Below are 21,894 nucleotides of genomic sequence, written 5' to 3' on the forward strand. Positions count from 1 at the left end.
ATAAACTTCAAACTTCCTGAACACTTTTTCATACTTTGGCATACTTTTAAAACTGAATTTGATACTTGTTGCGCTCACCACCTTACTTATTTATCTATTTTTTTTACTATTAAATGCAATATTTACATGCTGCAATTAACGACATGTGGATGGTCACAGAACCATTGATGTGGTAATTGTCTTCCAGTATTAAATTGATATTTTGATTTCACAATAAAATCAAACCACTGATCCAATATCATACTGGCAGGCTACTATGCATATAAAATACATGAAAACAATAACATTCAAAGTCTCTACTTGAACAACCAATCTCAAGTGCTTCTAAAAAATCACAAACATTGAAGTGCTGTTCTTACATGCTGTAATTAGTCTACCATATGCAACATGAAGAGAACAAAAACAGTCAGAAATGAAGTCTTAGAACAAATGAATTAATAAAATAACGAAAAGTTCCCAACTTTTAATAATATTATTGAACTGGATATAGTCTAATAAACTAAATCTAAATGGCAACATGTCGAGCCCGTTGAAAGAGTCTTTGACACTGATATAATGCTCTCCCATGCAATTTCAACACAGGATAACACAAAGTAAAACAATAAGGGACCAGCAATATGCCTTATCATGGTGAGCCTCCATAGCAATCTTTATTGAAAATCATGGTCAAGATACAGGCGGGACAAGGTTCAGTCAACAATGGTTCTCATTTTGACACTTTACCTTTAAGTGTGACCTTGACCATTGAGGTTCAGACCTGGGGGCTTGTATCCCACATGCCACTTCATCATCACAAACCTTCATGTCAAGTTTCTCATAAATCTTCTAATGCTTGGTTTCAACTTTTGATCTGTAAATGTGGCCTTGACCTTTGATGTAGAGACCTGACTCATTGTGAGGCTTTATGGCCAGTTTTTGAATATCCTATTATGCATTGTCCAAATACAGCCTGGGCATTAGGTTTAGTTCAGACCAGTCATATTAACAGTAATCATTTTGAAATTTGACCTCAAAGTGTGATCTTATCCTTTGAGGTGACAATCTGGGTTGTGCAGGACACACCACCTCATCATGGTGAACCTTCAAGGCAAGCTTTTTTGAAAATCCTATAATGCATTGTCAAAATACAACCTGGCAAGGATCATTTAAACCTTTGACCTTTTAGAGCGACCTTGAAAATCCTATAATGTATGGTCAAGATACAGCCTAGCAAGGATCATTTAAACCTTTAACCTCTTAGCGTGACCATTGAAAATCCTATAATGTATGGTCAAGATACAGCCAAACCAAGGTTCAATCCAGACTGGCACACGCACATACACCAATGTCAACATGACAACTACATGTATGTCTCACTCACCGCAAGCGAGCTCGACAAAGAAAAGAACATAATGTGAAGTTGAACTACATAATCATGCTTAAAAACACCATTTCAGATCAGTTATGAATCATGTCAGAAGGAAGTGTCAATACACTCTCTTATATGTGCATGACAAAATATTTTTCAAGCAATGATTATGATCTGTTACTTATACAGGAAAGAATCTTGTAGGTGACATCATAAGCATTAATTTGCTTAATTAGTTACCGTAATTAATGTCAAACCTTTACAGACTTTATGTTACTGTATTTTTCAAAATATAAAGGCTCGTACAAAATCAGCCCCGATATAGTAAAGTCTAATGCCTGTGGCTAACCTGAGGGCATGCTTGGGTTTATCTTCAAGCTCCTTCAAGTTTCCAGTGCTGTAAGAGTGATAAGATGCCCCACCAATCTCTGCCTCGATACCCCCATCACTTGACACGCTACCCCGCCTCCGGACCTGGGGACTAGGGGCTGTCGTTTTCTTTCGATTGCTCCCAAAGTTGAAAAACCTGCAGTAAATGTATGGCAATAAATTGCAAAGACTCAAATTTACAGAGTTTTTCATTAAACTAACTTCAATTTCAAATCTGTGCAGATATGTCTTTACAAATGTTAGACTCATTGTCAACTTCAGAGAAGAATCATATTTAAAATCAGGATTCTTGCTTTGCAGGAATTAATTGATTCCTTCTTGTTTTACATTAATGATTTAACATACAGCCAAACAAAAATATTGGTGTTGTTCCGGCTTCCTGACAAACCCTTTTTTTAAGTCCGGACCCGAGATATTTTCTCGGTCATTATTTTTATCATTATTGGATAAATAAACCATGTAGCACTATCTTTGTACAAGATGAATTGAATTGAGTCACTTTCCTATCAACTTAAATGTCAGAATGTGTATATATGTATACAATACAATCATACTCAGAATGTAGCAGGATCCACAGCATATTTTTGCTTGGTCTACATTATATATATCAGCCAAGAAGAAATCCATATGTATCCAAAGTGTGTTACCTTTTCTTAGCAAAGACTGTCTGTGACTTCTCGAGGAGTTGTTTATACTGGTCAGAGCGGATAAAGCGTGTGTAGCTGTCCTTCTTCATCAGCCCATACACATGCTCCATCGCGGGCTGGAATATGAACCTACCAAAGAAAGCGATAATCATCAGTTAAATTTCATTTTGTAAAATCTTAAACGTGCCATAGCTTTGTGGAAAGGTGACTGATAAAACAAAATTTAATAGGTTAAAAAACATTCCTTAAAGTTGCATGAAATTGTCCTGCCATAAAGGAGTAATGTTATCAAAGGACGATAACTCCAAGAAATTAATGTTTTATAAAAAAATGCATGGGCAGTATAGTAAAAATTGGGTTAGTAAGAAATGGACAGAGACCACCATACAACTTAGGTCCCATGAAATATTTATAAAAATACATATATGCACAAAATTTTGATAAATTTTAAAACAAGCCAAAAGGATGAAATCTCTGAACTAACTTGTGCTTTAATTAGGTTTAAGAGCAATAACTCTATTACAACTGAGAGAAAGTCAACACAAATCTTAAAAGCTTAACAAGCTTAAGTAGCTTATCTTAATTAGCCAAAATACTTACTGAATTTGAATTTTGATAAATAAAAAATGGTTAATTGAGATTATCATAAACATAACTCTTATCTAAAGTAAATAAACTCTTAACGAAATAAATATTATGCATATTATTAAAAAACAAAAATAGTGAGCTTAGCCCAATCCTGTTATAAGGGACTTAAAAGTTTCGAGAAATTAGGGCCAGGTGCACAATTTCACATAGTTAATAACACTCCTCAAATTTTTCAAAGTCCAGGCAAAAGAGCAGGGTATGCAGGATGAGTTAATGAAGCTGTATTAAACCATATGCAATGCACATTGAGAATGAGTTCAGGGTGCAGTGCGTTTACCTGGATTTGCAGGAGACGTCATTGTCACTGTGAAGTTGTTTAAGCACCTGTTCCAGGGTCTTACAGTCAATGTTCACCTCACATGGCGCCCCAGGGGTCAGAAACTCCCTACATATACAAACTTGTATAAAATAACATAGATAGGGTTTTGAATTCCTCAGATGATTGTAATTTGATTTTAAAATGAGCTATCAGTTGATCTAAACCATATTTAAAATCCACCCTAATATAACAGTGCTGTTGTCCTTTAATGAGAAAAAATGATGCTTGTCGAGATGAAATCAGGGTATTCTTGAATGAAAAACAAACAACAGTACCACTAAGCCCACAAGTATTTTTAAGAGACCTTTTCTCTTGGATACACATTGAGCAACATGTTTGCTACTCTAAACCAAATGAAGCGTGTGAGGGATGTAACTCCTTTCAACAATAGGACAAGTTCTGTCTGTCTTGTGCTAAGTCCCTTATTTATACTTTATTAAATCTGCTCAAACTTATGTCTTACTAGAGCTCTTTACTTTACATGTATATATAAGTTATTTCAAAAAGTCAAAGAATGCTATAAACACTGTCATTAACACTTTAAAGCACAGTCCACCTACCTTTCAATCTCGGCCTTCCAGCGAGCAACGTCACTGTTGGGGCAGACAATTAGCTCCTTGCAAGCCTTGTAGAAGCGGATATTCTCCAGGCTGTACTCCTTCTTCAGGAAATGTTCAAACTCCAAACATCCTGTTGCGTCCTGAAGCAGAGCCTCAAATCTCAGGGCCCACATCCGGATACGCATTTCTGTCGGGATTTCCACTCTGTAAAATGTTTTTTTGAGAATTTAACAGATTCAATAAGAATGAACCAGGATGTTAAACCTGACGGCCAACTTCTAGATACACCTCTGTGCCTGGATCTCTACACAGTTACATGAAATATACATAATCTAACAAATTCAATAAGCCAGAAGGTGCATCTCAATTTTCATTGCCCATATCGGTTTCCGTCTGTCTGGACCTCTACTATGTCACATTACATAAATCCATAATTTCCAGGATAATTTTTTTTGAGGAAGTGATGTGCGTGAATGAAGTTGTTCATGTCAGCAAGTATTTATGCCATCAATTGTTTATGTCAGCAAGTATTTATGCCATCAATTGTTTATGTCAGCAAGTATTTATGCCATCAATTGTTTATGTCAGCAATATAATGTCATCAAGTATCCATGACAACTAATATTTATTTCACCTAGTATTTTTTTAATCTGATGTTTTTTTCATCATATATTTTTGTCATCTAGTATTTATTTCAACTAAAATTTATGTCATTTAGTATTTATTTCACCTTATATTTATGTCATTTAGTATTTAGTTCACCTTATATTTATGTCTTCTAGTACTCAAATCATCCAGTGTTTGTTTCAAATTAGATTTATTTCATCTAATATTTATTTCATATAATATTAATGTCATCTAGTATTAATTTTGTCTAATATTTATGCCATCAAGTATTTACATGATAAATTTTTTATGTCAGCAATCATCAATAATTTACGTCATGAAGTATCTATTTTCCTATGTCATGAAGTAGTTATTTTCATGAGAGTGTTTCAGCCCAAAGGAAACTAAACCAATGAGATCAATGTTTTAAATGCAGCTGCTAATTATCAATCCTGTAAAATAGCGAGGACCTGTTTGGGTATTTAATAAGAGATTTATGCCCAATGCAGGGTAAATTGGCCTTGATCCCTTTTGATATTTGTTCCCAAAGTCATTTATATACATTTCACGGTACAGTAAAAACCCTATATGCGACCAACCCGTGTTCACGACCAACCCGGTAATGAGACCATTTTTTTTTTCAAGACCAATCTTTTTCCTCTACAATCCAATGGTTGTAAATCCCCCAAAAAACAGGCATCCCGTTATTCAGTAATATAACTACTTAATCCAGTCCCTTTTAATTAATCATATGTTAAATTGATCAGTTAATGCGACTGCAGGTAATTTGTTGACAGACATACATGTTTGTTTTCACACCTCAACTTTATAAGAAGTTTACAACACCTGTCCCAGTTTAAGGATAATCAACGACCACTTTACAACAATTAAGTAGCCCTTGACGATAGAGGTAAAAGTTAGAGTGAAAAACACGGAAGTGTTTGATAATTGATGGGTTTCGATTGATTTAATGCTTTTATTGAATTTTCGGTTAGAATTACTGTGAAAATGTAAAATTAATATTCCATCAATATTCACAACAACTTGTATTTTAAGGGCCATGCATAAATTGAAACTGTGTTGTTTTGATACATGTTATTCATTGTATATTCTATAATATAATGAATAAATTACAGAATTTTGTATTTATTTCATTTGCTTTTTAGATTCAGACTCAAACTACAGTTACATATTTGTGAAATAAAGTAGCACATGTTACAAAACTTAAGTTAAAACCATGACTAAAATATGCAACACCCAGCAAAACATAGTAAGAATCTAATGCATTCCACCATTTGACCGTTCACAACCCTAATCAGCACAAACTCTGTGAGGAAACCATTAAGACCATTTTCTCATAGGTGGTGTGAATAGAGGGGTTTTACTGTACATTCTACTAATTTTGATGCAAATGTCCACGCAAAAATGAATGAATCTTTCCAACTGTACAATAGTCTGATGTTAAAAGCACTCAATTCTGACTTCAAGATTTATCCTGAACTTTAGAACCACTGGAAAGATGTGAAAAATTAGCAGGCTAATAGTATTAAATTAAAAACAATTTTTATATCTTGTTTTCAAAAGACAAGTTTCATTTGAACTAGGAATACAGGTGTATATATCTTGCCCTGCTTCATCTTAATGGTGATTGTGAAATTTGTTTTCAAACAAATCAATTCCACATACATCTCCAACAAAGCTTCACCAGCTTCAAGATAAAACTGAAACTGTATACCATCAACTCAACATCTAATAAATTCCCACCAGTGTATAATTATCAGCTAAATATAGATGGATGAGACTGGAAATAGCGGTAATGCCTATACCAAATAGCTATAATGCGTTTGTGAAAAAGTACCACTCTAAAGGCCAAATTTGTGAACCACAGCTAATGATTTCAAAAGATTCTATGAAAAGTGTGGAATGGAGTTATGTACTCAAACATTTATTCGCCGGCAGTCAGCCAGCCAGACAGACAAACAAACGGATAGACTGGCAATTTATTTCTGACTTAATTTGGACTAAACCAAAGAATTAACCATTGTTATACAAATTGGCAGCAGGGGCCAATTGTATAAATCTGGATAAGTTATCCACAGCATTCTTACATTTTCCTATTCTGATTCTCAAACTTAGACTAAAGAGCCTATCAATTGTCACTGTCTAATAAGATTATTGGAATTCAGTTGGAAAAATATGTTTTTGTCTAATATGTTCATGAAAATAAAAGATTCAAGAAGCTCCCACTGGTCCACTGCAAACAATTTTATTTTTTTTAAAAATGCCCTTATGTTTTTGTTACCTTGTATAGCTAATCTTACTTTGTAGATGATGTTTGTCTTGATAATGATTCAGACTGGAGTAAAGATGTATTTTCAAACCAAATCCAGGCAGTTTATACAAATTTCCTTAATCCCAAATGTGACAAAAGCTGACAACTTGTAGAATCATGCTCAAGTCTGTTTTCTGGGCAGAGACCAGGACTGGTGTCCATTTTGAGAGGCCATGAGAAGGGTCTCCTGGTGAGGCTCAAACCCACAACCCCTTGGGTATGGGGCAGACACCTATACCACTAGACAACTCCCATCCTGCTCTAAGCGGACACCTATATCCTATATCATAAGACCACTCTTACCCTGGTGAGGCTCAAACTCACAATCCCTTGGATAAGGGGCGGACACCTATACCACAAGACAACTCCCATCCTGCTCTAGGCGGACACCTATATCCTATATCATAAGACCACTCTTACCCTGGTGAGGCTCAAACCCACAATCCCTTAGGTAAGGGGCGGACACCTATACCACTAGACAACTCCCATCCTGCTCTAGGCGGACACCTATATCCTATATCATAAGACCACTCTTACCCTGGTGAGGCTCAAACCCACAACCCCTTGGGAATGGGGCGGACACCTATACCACTAGACAACTCCCATCCTGCTCTAGGCGGACACCTATATCCTTTATCAAAAGACCACTCTTACCCTGGTGAGGCTCAAACCCACAACCCCTTGGGTAAAAGGCGGGCACCTTCAACCTATATCACTAAATCACTCTTACCCTGGTGAGGCTCAAACCCACAACCCCTTGGGTAAAAGGCGGGCACCTTCAACCTATATCACTAAATCACTCTTACCCTAGTGGTCATTGAACCCACAACTTCTTGGGTAAAAGGCAGGCACCTTCAACCTATATCACTAAATCACTCTTACCCTAGTGGTCATTGAACCCACAACTTCTTGGGTAAAAGGCAGGCACCTTCAACCTATATCACTAAATCACTCTTACCCTAGTGGTCATTGAACCCACAACCTCTTGGGTAAAAGGCAGGCACCTTCAACCTATATCACTAAATCACTCTTACCCTAGTGGTCATTGAACCCACAACTTCTTGGGTAAAAGGCAGGCACCTTCAACCTATATCACTAAATCACTCTTACCTTGGTGGACATTGAACCCACAACTTCTTGGGTACAAGGCAGGCACCTTCAACCTATATCACTAAATCACTCTTACCCTAGTGGTCATTGAACCCACAACTTCTTGGGTAAAAGGCAGGCACCTTCAACATATATCACTAAATCACTCTTACCCTGGTGGTCATTGAACCCACAACTTCTTGGGTAAAAGGCAGGCACCTTCAACCTATATCACTAAATCACTCTTACCCTGGTGGACATTGAACCCACAACTTCTTGGGTAAAAGGCAGGCACCTTCAACCTATATCACTAAATCACTCTTACCCTAGTGGTCATTGAACCCACAACTTCTTGGGTAAAAGGCAGGCACCTTCAACCTATATCACTAAATCACTCTTACCCTGGTGGACATTGAACCCACAACCCCTTGGGTAAAAGGCAGGCACCTTCAACCTATATCACTAAATCACTCTTACCCTGGTGGTCATTGAACCCACAACCTCTTGGGTAAAAGGCAGGCACCTTCAACCTATATCACTAAATCACTCTTACCCTAGTGGTCATTGAACCCACAACCTCTTGGGTAAAAGGCAGGCACCTTCAACCTATATCACTAAATCACTCTTACCCTAGTGGTCATTGAACCCACAACCTCTTGGGTAAAAGGCAGGCACCTTCAACCTATATCACTAAATCACTCTTACCCTGGTGGACATTGAACCCACAACCTCTTTGGTAAGGGGCAGACACCTGTATCCTATATCACTAGATCACTCTTACCCGGGTGAGGCTCAAACCCACAACCTCTTGGGTAAGAGGTAGACACCTATATCCCATATCATTAGACCATGCATTGAACCCAATACCTCATTGGCAAGAGGTAGACACCTATATCCCATATCATTAGACCATGCATTGAACCCAATACCTCATTGGCAAGAGGTAGACACCTATACAAATGGTAGGGATAGAACCTCTTAAGTGAGAGGGGGACACCTTAATCCTATACCATAAGACCACAGTCATCCTGGTAGGGATAGAACCCACAACTTCTTTGTTTTGTATAAATGTTTGTAGAAAACAGTATAAGAACCAAATTGAAATGTTTTGTGCTACTTGGGAATTACCTTCCACTGTGACGAGTTTAAGAAAAATTGGTTTTATCTGTCACCTTATTTAATGTTTCTAAGAACCTTTTTTCTGTCCATTTTCGATGCTTTGTAACTTAACTTACATTCTCCTGTTAATGTCCCACATTACTTCATCCTCAGAGATCCAGGGGTTACTGGGCTGGGCTGCTTTTTCATTGTGTAGCGGGTCGTATTTCATGTACTGCTCACAGTTCTTGATAAATCTGGATAAAACAGCCTAACTATGGATCTATGAAATACAACATTTATTTGCATAAGCTATTTATAGCTGGTTTTTACATTATAGGGAAATGCGGTTGAGAATGTGTTTCCGTCTTGATCTAGTTTTCAATATAAGATACAAAAGTTCCATTATTATAACTGTTGCACACTTCGTGAGGCCTGAACAAAGTATCTTTGTAGATCAACTTGTTTACAAGTCATTGGCAATAAACTGTGACCACTGATAAAGTAAAAAATATTTCTGGATAAATAAACAATGCGGGCCTCAAATATTTGAATCAGTGTTATGTTAAATACAGCTAATCCTTGAGGCTGTCCTCATTCTATGTGACAACAGGGATCTTTGCCTTTAAACTTTGCAGGCTTTCAAGTGACCAATAACAAAAAAGAAGGGATAAAAGTAGGAGGATTTTTTTGAAAAAATAGGGAAAAGTAGGGATATAAAGAGCAAAAAGTAGGAATAGTAGGGCCCTTCACTTACTTTTTTGGATGCAAATAAACGACAACTAAACCTATTCATCAATAATTTTTGCATAATATTCACTTCTTAAAGAGTTTTTATACTTAGGTCAGGAGTTATGTTTATGATGATCTAATTAAAAACAATAGGGCCCTGAAGGCCATGAATCGCTCACCAATAAAGATCATCAACAATAACATTCTGATCAAGGTCCATGAACATATGGTCATAAATGTGGCCTCGAGAGTGTTAAAATACTTTTCCTATTATCTAACCTGATGACCTAGTTTTTGACCGCACATGACCCAGATTCAAACTTGGCCTAGAGCTAATCAATATAAACATTCTGACTAAGTTTCATGGACATAAGTCATAAATGTGACCTCTAGAGTGCTTACAAGCTTTTCCTATGATTTGACCTAATGACCTAGATTTTGACCGCACATGACCCAGATTTAAACATGACTTAGAGATAATTAATGTAAACATTCTGACCAACTTTCATTAAAAACCTTTATAAATGTGACCTCTAGAGTGTTAACAAGCTTTTCCTTAAATTTGACCTGGTGACCTAGTTTTTGACCGCACATGACCCAGATTCAAACTTGGCCTAGAGCTAATCAATATAAACATTCTGACTAAGTGTCATGGACATAAAGTCATAAATGTGACCTCTAGAGTGCTAACAAGCTATTCCTATGATTTGACCTAATGACCTAGATTTTGACCACACATGACCCAGATTTATACTTGACTTAGAGATAATTAATGTAAACATTCTGACCAACTTTCATTAAGAAACCTTTATAAATGTGACCTCTAGAGTGTTAACAAGCTTTTCCTTAAATTTGACCTGGTGACCTAGTTTTTGACCGCACATGACCCAGATTCAAACTTGGCCTAGAGCTAATCAATATAAACATTCTGACTAAGTGTCATGGACATACAGTCATAAATGTGACCTCTAGAGTGCTAACAAGATTTTCCTATGATTTGACCTAATGACCTAGATTTTGACCGCACATGACCCAGATTTTAACTTGACTTAGAGATAATTAATGTTAACATTCTGACCAACTTTCATTAAGAAACCTTTATAAATGTGACCTCTAGAGTGTTAACAAGCTTTTCCTTAAATTTGACCTGGTGACCTAGTTTTTGACCGCACATGACCCAGATTCGAACTTGGACTAGAGCTAATCAATATAAACATTCTGACCAAGTTTCATGGACATAGTCATAAATGTGGCCTCTAGAGTGCTAACAAGCTTTTCCTATCATTTGACCTGGTGACCTAGTTTTTGACTGCACATGACCCAGATTTAAACTTGACTTAAAGATTATTGATATAAACATTCTGACCAACTTTCATGAAATACAGTCATAAATGAGACGTCAATAGTGTTAACAAGATTTTCCTTAAATTTGACCTGGTGACCTAGTTTTTGACCGCACATGACCCAGAATCAAACTTGACATAGAGAGTATTAATATTAACATTCTGACCAAGTTTCCTGAATATACAGTCATAAATGTGACCTCTATAGTGTTAACAAGCTTTTCCTTTAATTTGACCTGGTGACCTAGTTTTTAACCCCAGATGACCCAATATCGAACTAATCCAAGATTTTATTGAGGGTAACATTTTGACCAAGTTTCATTAAGATAGTGCCCAAATTGTGACCTCTAGATTGTTAACAGTCAAATTGTTGATGATGGATGACAACGACGGACACAGGGCGATCACAATAGCTCACCTTGAGCACTTCGTGCTCAGGTGAGCTAAAAATTCATTTATCAAAATTCAATTTCAGCATATATTTTATCTAATTCAAATAAGCTACTTAAGCCTGTTAAGCGTAAGAAGTTTGGAGAAATAGGGGCCAGAGCTTCAAGAGGGATTCAGCCACAGGATGAGGAAATGGTGTCTCTGACTTGTCAACATGCACCACTCCTTCTCATCATAGTACCCCTCTTGCAGCACTAATGACCTACTGCAGGGCTTTTTCTGCCCATTTTGGGAAAAAGACCCTAGACATTTTGGGAAATTTTGCGTCGTGAACATGCGGAAATTGGGAAATTTTACAGTGAAAAGAAAAAGCTGTCTAGTCTCCTGTGAATAAGGAAATGATTAAATATTAGTTTATTTTCCCTTTAAAAGACCCACAATGGCTGAAATATCAATCCTTGGGGTGTAAATATCTATTGCAATAAATCATTACATATAATAGTTCATATGTCTGAATGTAATGAAAATCAATGATTTCTGAGTTCAATTACCAAAAAAACTTACAATCACATAATTTATTAGGATGTTGAAAATGAACCAGTACAGGTAAAAAGAATTTCTAAAAAAAATAATTTTTGGATTGGGATTTTTTCTGAAGATTGGGAAAAATATCTTATATTTTGCTTTGGGAATGGGTCCGATAGTCGGACCCGTGGGTACTATAGAAAAAGCCCTGTACTGCATAAAACTTATCCTACAATAATACTAGAAATCGCTTCTTATTAAAATCAAGATTTAGATAATTTCAAACAATGCATTTAGTTAACAATGCATTTAGTAAAAACTTTTCTATTAATTCTCGAACTACTTTTACAAAAAAGTAGGGATAGTAGGGTTTTTTCAAGAAAAAGTAGGGAAAAGTAGGAGCTCAACAAAAAAAGTAGGGAAAAGTAGGAAAAGAAGGGCCCGCTTGAAAGCCTGACTGCCATAAAACACATTATCAGTCTCAAAGTACCTAAAGCATTCCAAAATTTATTGATAGAGAACCATTTTAAATAAATACATCATCTTTTCCTCTATTGATATTATTAGCATTAATTTAAATAATTGTTGGGCTACATTTGTATTCACTAGAGCTAATTACTAATAACAATGGTGCCTTACATATCTAATGACTTAGAAAACTTCATCCTCGGCCTTGTCATGGCTTTTCTCAAGTAATTCACCTGAAATTAAAGGATTAAAAAATCATAATGTATAAATTTCTACATTTTCAGTACCTCTTAAATAAAAACAGATTTCTCCTCTTTGAATAAACCTAAAATAGTTACTGAATAACAAAATGATCAACATACCCATCTCATGTTTGCAAAGAAAATGATGTTTACATCACTTTCCTGATCATCAATACAAGGCTATCTTTGGAAACAGTGTAAGCTCCCAAATAGTGTAGAAAATCAGAAATGAAAGTGCAAATTGAAACTATTGCTTTTAAACTTGTTTGCCTTTTTAGATTACAAGTTTCCTAATTAGGAGTTGGGTGTGGACAGAAGCACCATTAACACTTCCATGGATAGTGATTGTGAAACCGTTCATAATAGTTGCCGAATAAATGACAAGATACGTATAATACAGTAAAACTGCAATCGCTTGAGGACGCTGGGGTCCAAGCTAAGCCCTCGATGGAACCGATGTTTCAAATGACCTAAGTTTCAATTACTCAGTCTGTTAAAGCTGCACTCTCACAGATTGAATGTTTTGACAATTTTTTTTATTTTTTTTATTGGAACGAGCCATGTTTGCGAAAATCCATGGAAACCAGTGATGCAAGACTGCTGACAAAAAATTAGGTCACAGAATTTTATATTTTAGTTGAAAAATTGATGTTTTATGCATTTTTCTTAAACCATTAGTAATGGTTTAAGCCATAAAACTTTCATTTTCAAACGGAAATATGAAAATAAACGGAAATATGAAAATCTATGATCTGATTTATTGTCAACAATCTTATATCATTGGTTTGCAGATATTTAGGCAAATATTTGTTCTCTCCAAGACAAAAAAAAAAAAAGTTGTAAAAATGTTATAACTGTGAGAGTGCAGCTATAAGAAATGTCTTCAGTGTATTTTAAGTTTGAAGTCGTCAAACTGAATGTTTACTTGGGCACCGATTATGTTTTGAATTGTGGAATTCGCTCATGTGTTCAAAGACTGTATTATACTAAATGAGAGAATCAAAAATTGACAATTGGCACATCTTGTCTAGCGCAACTGTTGAATCATAATTTTGCGTGACAGTGTACCGAGCGTCTAAAGATCACAGTCAGCATCACAATTAACTTCTCGTCATTAACTACTCATAATTATCTTCTCAAATGCCCTTATCAACTAAAAGCGATCATGTGTAAACAGTGATGGTGTTTCACACCTCATCAAATTATCTTTCAAATGTCAACTTTTACTACTTGTGAAAATTTTAATTCCTAGCAATTGTTTGTTTATTTTGGAACATGCGCTCAGGAAAATGTGTGAAATTATAACCTCAAGGGAGTCGTAAGGTTTTGTGCATTATTTGTGTAAGTGGGACTGGTTATGGAGCTCGACTCCTCGACTTGTTTAAGTTTTGATGCAGCGTCAGTATAATTTATATGAAAATAGAAGGAAAAATGTTCGGGACTAAGCTTTGACCTCGAGGGACCGCCGTTGCTCGATTGACCGCCTGTTCAAACAACCGCAGCTTTACTGTATGCAGCATTCAATAATGATAAACCTGCAAGTGTGATCTCGAACTTTGATGTACAAAAATAGGTCTTGCACTTGACATGTCGTCTTTATGTACTGAACACATGTGACAATTCATTTTATAATATCAATGTCTCTCCCCGCATGACCGGACAGATGGTTGGACTATGCCTCATCTGAGGGCATGAAAATGAACATAGGGCAATAATTATAACTACCAAAGACAGAGCTATGGTCCTTTACTTCTCCTCAATTATTACTTCCTATGTTAGCATTATCAATTGCCCAAATTGCCATTGGCGATTAAAAATTCCAGAAGGCGACTAAAATCAGTTTTTTGCAAGTTTTGGCGATTCCTTAAAATCTAGTTCAAAACCGTGTTTTTTCATGATTTCCATCACTTTTATGACCCAATGTCATAGGTTTCAACATAAACCAGCATGCCTGTATTGATAATTATCTTACCCGAGGCCATAATTAGCCATGCGTGCAATGACTGCAGCACACTTTCCATTTATTAATCCGATAAACACATGGTCATCATGTGAATTGCAGAAAAGAATAATAGCACGCGCCACTGAAATTACGTGGCGAGCATTCCCTTGCCAAAAATAGTAGGTAGGAGGAGCTTTCACTGTCGCTTGAATGCAATCGCCAATCGCTGTACGAATATCCTGGGTGTAAAAATAATCGACGTGCGTGACGTCGGCACATAACAACTTTCATCAACCTGTTCTGATAGTAGTTTCGCAACTTTCAATGAAAAGGCTTTTTGTCTTTGATATAATGTCATCAATAAAGTGTTATTATAAATGCATTGGTGTTGTTTTTTCATTTTGTAGTATGTATCTAATTAAGTGAGTTATCATAGCTTTTTTTTCAAAGGTAAGTGCCAATTAAGCCAATACTGTGCGCAGTATATAGTTATGAAAAATACTTCTTCTTTGACATTCAAAGATAAAATACGAGATCAACATGTAAAAATCTTAAGAAAAGAAAAGCAGAATGTGATCTTGTCGCCAACAAACACTGTTTGCATTCTGTACTCCTCTAAAGAAACAGAAGGAAGCTGATGTGCAAAAGGTACCTATTTTTTTCTTTCGACGATAAATTAAAGTGACACTCTTATTCAAAAGCAATACATACACATGTGTAACAAACGTCAATTTTGACTAATAAACCTTTAACTACTTACTAGATAATGCATTCACGGAAAATATTAATTACTGACAACACAATTGTAATTGTGTATTTAAAAGCAGAAAGTGCAAAAATATTAAATGATTGGTCAATGCTAAAAAAATTGCTGTTGTCTGCTATAGTCTCATCAGGCAGAAATATCGTGTTGTATGCTCATTTCTTTCAAAAGTTAAACTTGGTATCCTTCATAAGAACAATTGTTTTCGACATTTATTCGGCAATAGTAATGTGTTTCTAGTTTCTTCAAATAAATAAGCATTCAAAATAATGTACATGTATTTTCAGGACGCCACACTATGCACCCCTTCTGCCGTTGATGACTCTGGCGTATCGGCGCCGAGCACCACTACGTCACAACCAGCAAAGCAAGGCTCATCATCACTGGCAGGGCCCAACAAACTTACTGCATCATGAAACAACGCCAGAAACTTCAAGTTAACTTGGTTGCAGACATATCCGTTTATTCGGTTTGTAATACAACATTACAACTCCTGTTCTGCAAAGCATGCGAAAGAGCCGGTCGGGTGAACGTATGGACCATGGGATGCGACAAGATGAAAGCCGACGCCATTCTTAACATGCCTCGACATTAGACCACAAGTTTGCCGTTGCCGCACAGGAAGCCAGTGGAATCATGGATGTTGCTGCAGTTCGAGCCGCCGAGAAGGAGCGCAATCTTGTGGAGGGGATAATGCAGAATCTCTACTACCTGGCAAAACGGAACGACGCATCGAGCGCTATCAGCAATTTAAATAAGTTTATCATCTACCACAATTCCAGCCAGCGGTGAAATCTGACAACAACCTGCCATATGCGCACCACGAGAGCGTGAAGGAGATGCAGGAAGCCCTTGGGGACGTAGTATGACAGCAGCTGATCGACGACATAAGAGACAGCGACATGTACACCATGATGTGCGATGAGTCTACGGATGTGTCTAATGAAAAGACTCTTGTTGTATATGTGCGTTATGCAAAACGTGGCAGGGCTGAAACAAAATTCTTTGAAGTATCGGAAATAAATCGGGATGAATGTAATGCCACCCGACTATGTGAGACGATAAGCAGAGTTTTAGAGTCAAGGGGTGTCAACCTTGAAAACATGTGCTGCATCACTACTGACGGTGCATGGTGATGACAGGTGTACATGAAGGCTTAACAACACTCCTGAAAAGAAGAAATCCCCATCTTCTGAGCATCCACTGCATCAAATATAGACTGGCCCTGGCTAGCAGACAAGCAGCAGACAAGGTGCAATATTTAGTGAAATATCAGGCCAAGATCAATACCATCTTCAAATATTACAACTATTCAACCAAACATCAGTCTAGGCTAAGAAAAATTCAGGAAGTGTATGAAATGGCCGAAAGAAAATTCAAGCAGACATTTCATACACGCTGGCTCTCATTTGAAGGAGCTGTTGATGCTGTCATCATCAACTACGACGCTCTCCTTACGTGCCTTGAGATGGAGGTAGCTGAGGACAGTGACCCAGTGGCTGTTGGCTTGCTGAATTTTGTCAGCAACTACAAGTTATTGGCAACGTTGTACATGCTTCGAGATGTGCTGTCGAAGTTATGTACATTGAGTTTGGTCTTCCAGATGACAGATGTCAACCTGACCCAGCAGACCTTCACTCTGGAAGCCACTCTGCGGTCCCTTCAGGAGATGACAACAACCCCTGGCCCCTACCTAAAGGATTTCCTGGCCAGCCTACCTGATGGGTACCAGAATGGGTTTGACTTTGGAGATGATGGCAACAAGAATTTCATCAAAAGTTCCAATAAGAAAATAGACACCAGTGAAAAAATCCGCAGCACGTATATCAATCACGTCATCGAAAACCTAGAGGCCAGGGTCACCGACACTGGCATAATCTCAAACTTTGCAGTGCTAAACCCAGAGAATCTGCCACAAAATGCCACAGACTTAGCCACCTATGGAGACCAACAGATCCATGACCTGGGAAAGCACTATGGCCCCAGCAATACCAACCAACAATCACCAATGACAGTGAGTGAGAAACACCTCATGGCCCCAGCATTACCAACCAACAATCACCAATGACAGTGAGTGAGAAACACCTCATGGCCCCAGCATTACCAACCAACAATCACCAATGACAGTGAGTGAGAAACACCTCATGGCCCCAGCAATACCAACCAACAATCACCAATGACAGTGAGTGAAAAACACCTCATGGCCCCAGCAATACCAACCAACAATCACCAATGACAGTGAGTGAGAAACACCTCATGGCCCCAGCATTACCAACCAACAATCACCAATGACAGTGAGTGAGAAACACCTCATGGCCCCAGCAATACCAACCAACAATCACCAATGACAGTGAGTGAGAAACACCTCATGGCCCCAGCATTACCAACCAACAATCACCAATGACAGTGAGTGAGAAACACCTCATGGCCCCAGCATTACCAACCAACAATCACCAATGACAGTGAGTGAGAAACACCTCAAGTGTGAGTGGTCCTTATTCAAACACCACATGGACAAGAACCACCGGACTATGACGTTCTCCAACATGGCAGAGACTGTGCTCACAAACAAAACACTGGGGGCATCTTACCCTTATCTCTGCAAGATCATGAAGTTTGCCATCACTCTGCCACTCTCCACTGCTGACTGTAAAAGAGGTTTCAGCAAGTACAACTTAATTAAAACCAAATCCCGAAATAGACTCACCCCAGACAGTGTAAATACTCTAATGACAATAACAGTCGACACACCAGATCTTGACCACATGAAGGACTTCTTCTGCAAGGCATTTGACCTTTGGGCATCCACCAAACAGAGGAAGATCAACACATTCTTTAAGTAAAACTAAGGTTAAGAATTATACTGATGTGGTGATTGTGTTAGTGATAGGGTTCTAGTATATATGTATTATGATATTTATATACTTGCTTTTGATTCATGCTGATTTGTTGTCTACGCAAAATTTTATTATTTTCTGTTGTTTTTTGCCATTTTATTTCTTAAAACAAAGAATTTTCTATTTGAAATCCATGCTTAAAATTGCTGAAAATACAGGAAATTGCACTATTTACACAACATGTACTGAACTTTTCTTCCAACAGGATTTAAATCCATTCAGTGTTTTTTTTAGTTATTGCCTTGACAAGCAGCTTCCATATTGATGCATATTGTAAAAGTCAAAGGGTGGATAAATCAACAATTACTCAAGTCAGGATAATGGTTTTTGCCTACTGCACTTGTGCATGTTGCTCTTTGACTCTTAGTTTTTTTCTGCCTTAATAACGAGGTAATGGTTCTGAAACTTAATGTAAATTACCCAACATAACAATAATCTATTGAATGCAAATTTATTCAGTCATTTATGTGCACCTTTCACAATACCAGAGAGGTATATTTTGGTCTATAGATTACAGATCAAGCTAGCAGTTGAAATAATGCTGATTTTGTGAAGCTGTGTAGTAAAAATTACAGTGTTTTCTCTAAATAACTCCTCAAATAGCAATTTTGTCTTTAAAAATTCAACCAAACACATAAACCATTTAGAAGAAAATTCACAAATATTCATTAACAAAGAGCCTACATACTTCCTTGACTACAAGCTCCCTGTTTTTGCGTTTGCGCTGTAGCATCTGACTGGGCTGGAAGCAGCGGCTAGGACCTTCCTCCAGGAACTTCACCTGCCCAGGCTGTAATAGGAAAATACAGACATTGATCAAGAGAGAGAGTTACCATTGACTATTACTTTACTTTTCAGCCCCCAAATACACATCAGTTCTTATTTTAATGACCAAGTTGGCAAGTTGTTCGTCTGTATGATGATGATATCCCTAAGAAGTGGATCAAACTGTTGCATAAACATTTTTGTAATGTTATTTATGATTCACTACATTACAAACTAGGTATACATTATACTTTGGATCCAGGTATTATTTCTGCTGTAGAGGTATCATTATAATATTATGTATATGACACACAAATGTAAGGAGACATCCACTATTGTATGATCATCATACATGTATAAAACATATAATTACATCTGTAGATGTTTATCCCATTTGTATTCATTACATTTGTATCATTTTAATTTTGAGTAATGTATTCCGCATCTTTAATTAAAATTCCAAGGAAATATATGAGCTGTTACAGATGCATTCAAGACAAACCAACAACCAACTAATGACTCTGACAGAGGTTGTTTCCTGTCCGTATTCAGTACATCAAGAACTATTCTCCTGAAAACCACAGTGCTGTTAATATATTTTATTTTTCCATGTCTTATTTATATATCTTGAATATCTTTTTGATTTATGGCCAAAGTTAGTTTTTGCATAGCTACATGTATACGTAATACGGCCAAATGCCATCAAAATACATAACTCAAGAAAGCCATGTTATTGTGACTTAGGTTTATCATAAATATGCCATATTTCAAATTAATGGTCATGGATTCATTTAGTCTGCGAAAGTAAATAACAATATGGAATGACATACATTTTCATATACAGATTTCCTAGTGAAATCAAAAGCAATTTAGTAACAAATCTATGATATTGTTTCACAATAAAATCAAGCCAAAGGAAAAACAGTTCACTTCATAATTAGTGCCAAGCATGCACAAAATAGCCTACGCAAAAAAGACAATCTAGCAAAAATCATTAGAACGATAAAAAGAGAAACACATTGCTAAATCTAAAATATCACCTCCACCTGTAATGGCAATAAGGCATTACTGAAGTGTTGTTGCTTTTCTGCTCTACTTCGTTTTGGAGTTTTCTGGGTCAATAATCTCCTAAGTTTCTGTGTATGGATATCGAATCCTTTCACTTCAAAGAAAGCAGACATGTCCATACTCTGTGGCCTTTGTCTTGGCCTTTGCTTAGTTTCTGCGATAACTTGCTCTGTTATACAATGTAAGCTGCGTGGATGCTTTGTCTTAAGTAATCCAGGACTATAACTGAGGGGTCTTGACTTTGATTTTGGTTTAAAATTTTCAGCAGAATCAAGGCTTCTTGGCCGCCGTAGATATTTTGGGTTGAATGGAGCAATGTGTGGAGGTGGGTTGAATCTGAGTGGTGAGTCTGAACCATGAATGTCTGGTACAGAATCCTTCGATTCATTATCAGTGTCATCAGAGTCAGACGAACTTTCATTAGTAATGTTTTCTGTTCTCCCAGCAGCTTCATATGAAACTATTTCATCTGACTTAATACTGACCCCACCCACGTCACCATTTATTAACACGCTTTCTTCCGTTTTGTTAGAGTCTTTATCCTGATCACAGGTTGCACCATCCTGATCATCTGGAGGCTTGTCTTCATCTGGTTTATTTTTCCTTTCACCGCAATAGATATGTGTACTGTTCCTGTTCCAAGGTTTCTGGGATTCCCGTCTCTCTTTCAGAAGGGTGTATTCTGAAGATTCCCCACCCGCCACCTCAGGACCAACTTCATCTTCTTGCTTTTTAGCAACACAACTCAGGCCTCCCATTACTCTAGCAGGAAAGCTCTATTTTACACATCATTAACATCCTTGTTATAACTCTTTCTGTTTTACACATTTTCTGACCATACCATGATGCCATCAGTTAATTTTCTGCTCAAAAACATAAATCAGCATTGTATCCATATTTTCAGAAGCATTATGTAATATTTATACAGTTCAAAGTCTGATAATTGTACAAATATCTTAGTATTGCTTTGAAATTTAAAAAAAAAACAGGAAAATGATCAGGAAGTTGTTCCACTTTTACAAATGAACATTTTCAAGTCACTGCTTCCTTTTTGCGTCTATTTTAAAGTACTAAGGTTTCAAGTATTGGCTCTCGACGGGACACTTATACACATGTCATAAGTAACCTACATTAACACTTGTATCATACTTTATACTATTAACATCACATTTCTGTTGTATATTGCAGTCAAATACTTATACCTACTATATTATCACCATACCTAACATGTATAACTTTTCAAGAAATTAAATTGTCCGTGATATTAATGTTAAGCATTCATACAAAGGAAAATGCTATGTACTTTGTGTAGCGACATTCAGGGAAATTAATTGACAGGGGTATTAACTCTTGGTTAAAAACCAACCGTCTTGTTTAAACAGCTCCCTTACTTTCTGTGTGTGACAAATGAGAACGAGGGATGGGTAGTGGTCATGTTATTAAAAGGCATCAAAAGGTCTGTGTAAAGTGCATATCAAAAGACTTTGTTCAATGCCTTTAATGTTGCCTTAATCAGTGGTTAGTGGACACATTATTAATTTGCATCAAAGTGCTGTGCACAGTTCCTTAAATGTTGCGTCAGGAGGTAGTGGACATGTTATAACAGGCATCAAAGGTGTTTCTACAAATCCTTAAATGTTGCATTAGACACGCAATAATCTGCATCAAAGGACAGTGCAGTTAATGTTGCATCAGCCATAAGTGAACACGTTAATAATCCCC

At 36.9% G+C, this 21,894-nt stretch overlaps 1 protein-coding gene across 5 annotated transcripts in view; it reads right to left on the reverse strand.

The window, feature by feature from the left end:
• Positions 1-21,894, reverse strand: part of LOC128207825 (regulator of G-protein signaling 6-like) — a 74,401-nt gene that overhangs the window by 11,942 nt on the left and 40,565 nt on the right. Inside the window, exons 1-8 of one of the 5 annotated variants that reach the window (XM_052910984.1) lie at positions 20,151-21,161; positions 19,028-19,129; positions 12,667-12,728; positions 9,175-9,294; positions 3,913-4,116; positions 3,311-3,418; positions 2,386-2,514; positions 1,698-1,874 (exon numbers count right to left, since the gene is read on the reverse strand). In XM_052910984.1, coding sequence (XP_052766944.1) covers positions 1,698-1,874; positions 2,386-2,514; positions 3,311-3,418; positions 3,913-4,116; positions 9,175-9,294; positions 12,667-12,728; positions 19,028-19,129; positions 20,151-20,930 — 1,682 coding nt within the window. In that variant the 5' untranslated portion in view covers positions 20,931-21,161. Of the gene's footprint in view, positions 1-1,697; positions 1,875-2,385; positions 2,515-3,310; positions 3,419-3,912; positions 4,117-9,174; positions 9,295-12,666; positions 12,729-19,027; positions 19,130-20,144; positions 21,163-21,894 lie in introns of those variants that run through there. The other 4 variants (XM_052910977.1, XM_052911011.1, XM_052910993.1 and 1 more) reach the window with 4 other exon arrangements.

Source organism: Mya arenaria, chromosome 2 (genome assembly GCF_026914265.1).
Source record: "Mya arenaria isolate MELC-2E11 chromosome 2, ASM2691426v1".
NCBI classification, from domain to species: Eukaryota; Metazoa; Mollusca; class Bivalvia; order Myida; family Myidae; genus Mya; species Mya arenaria.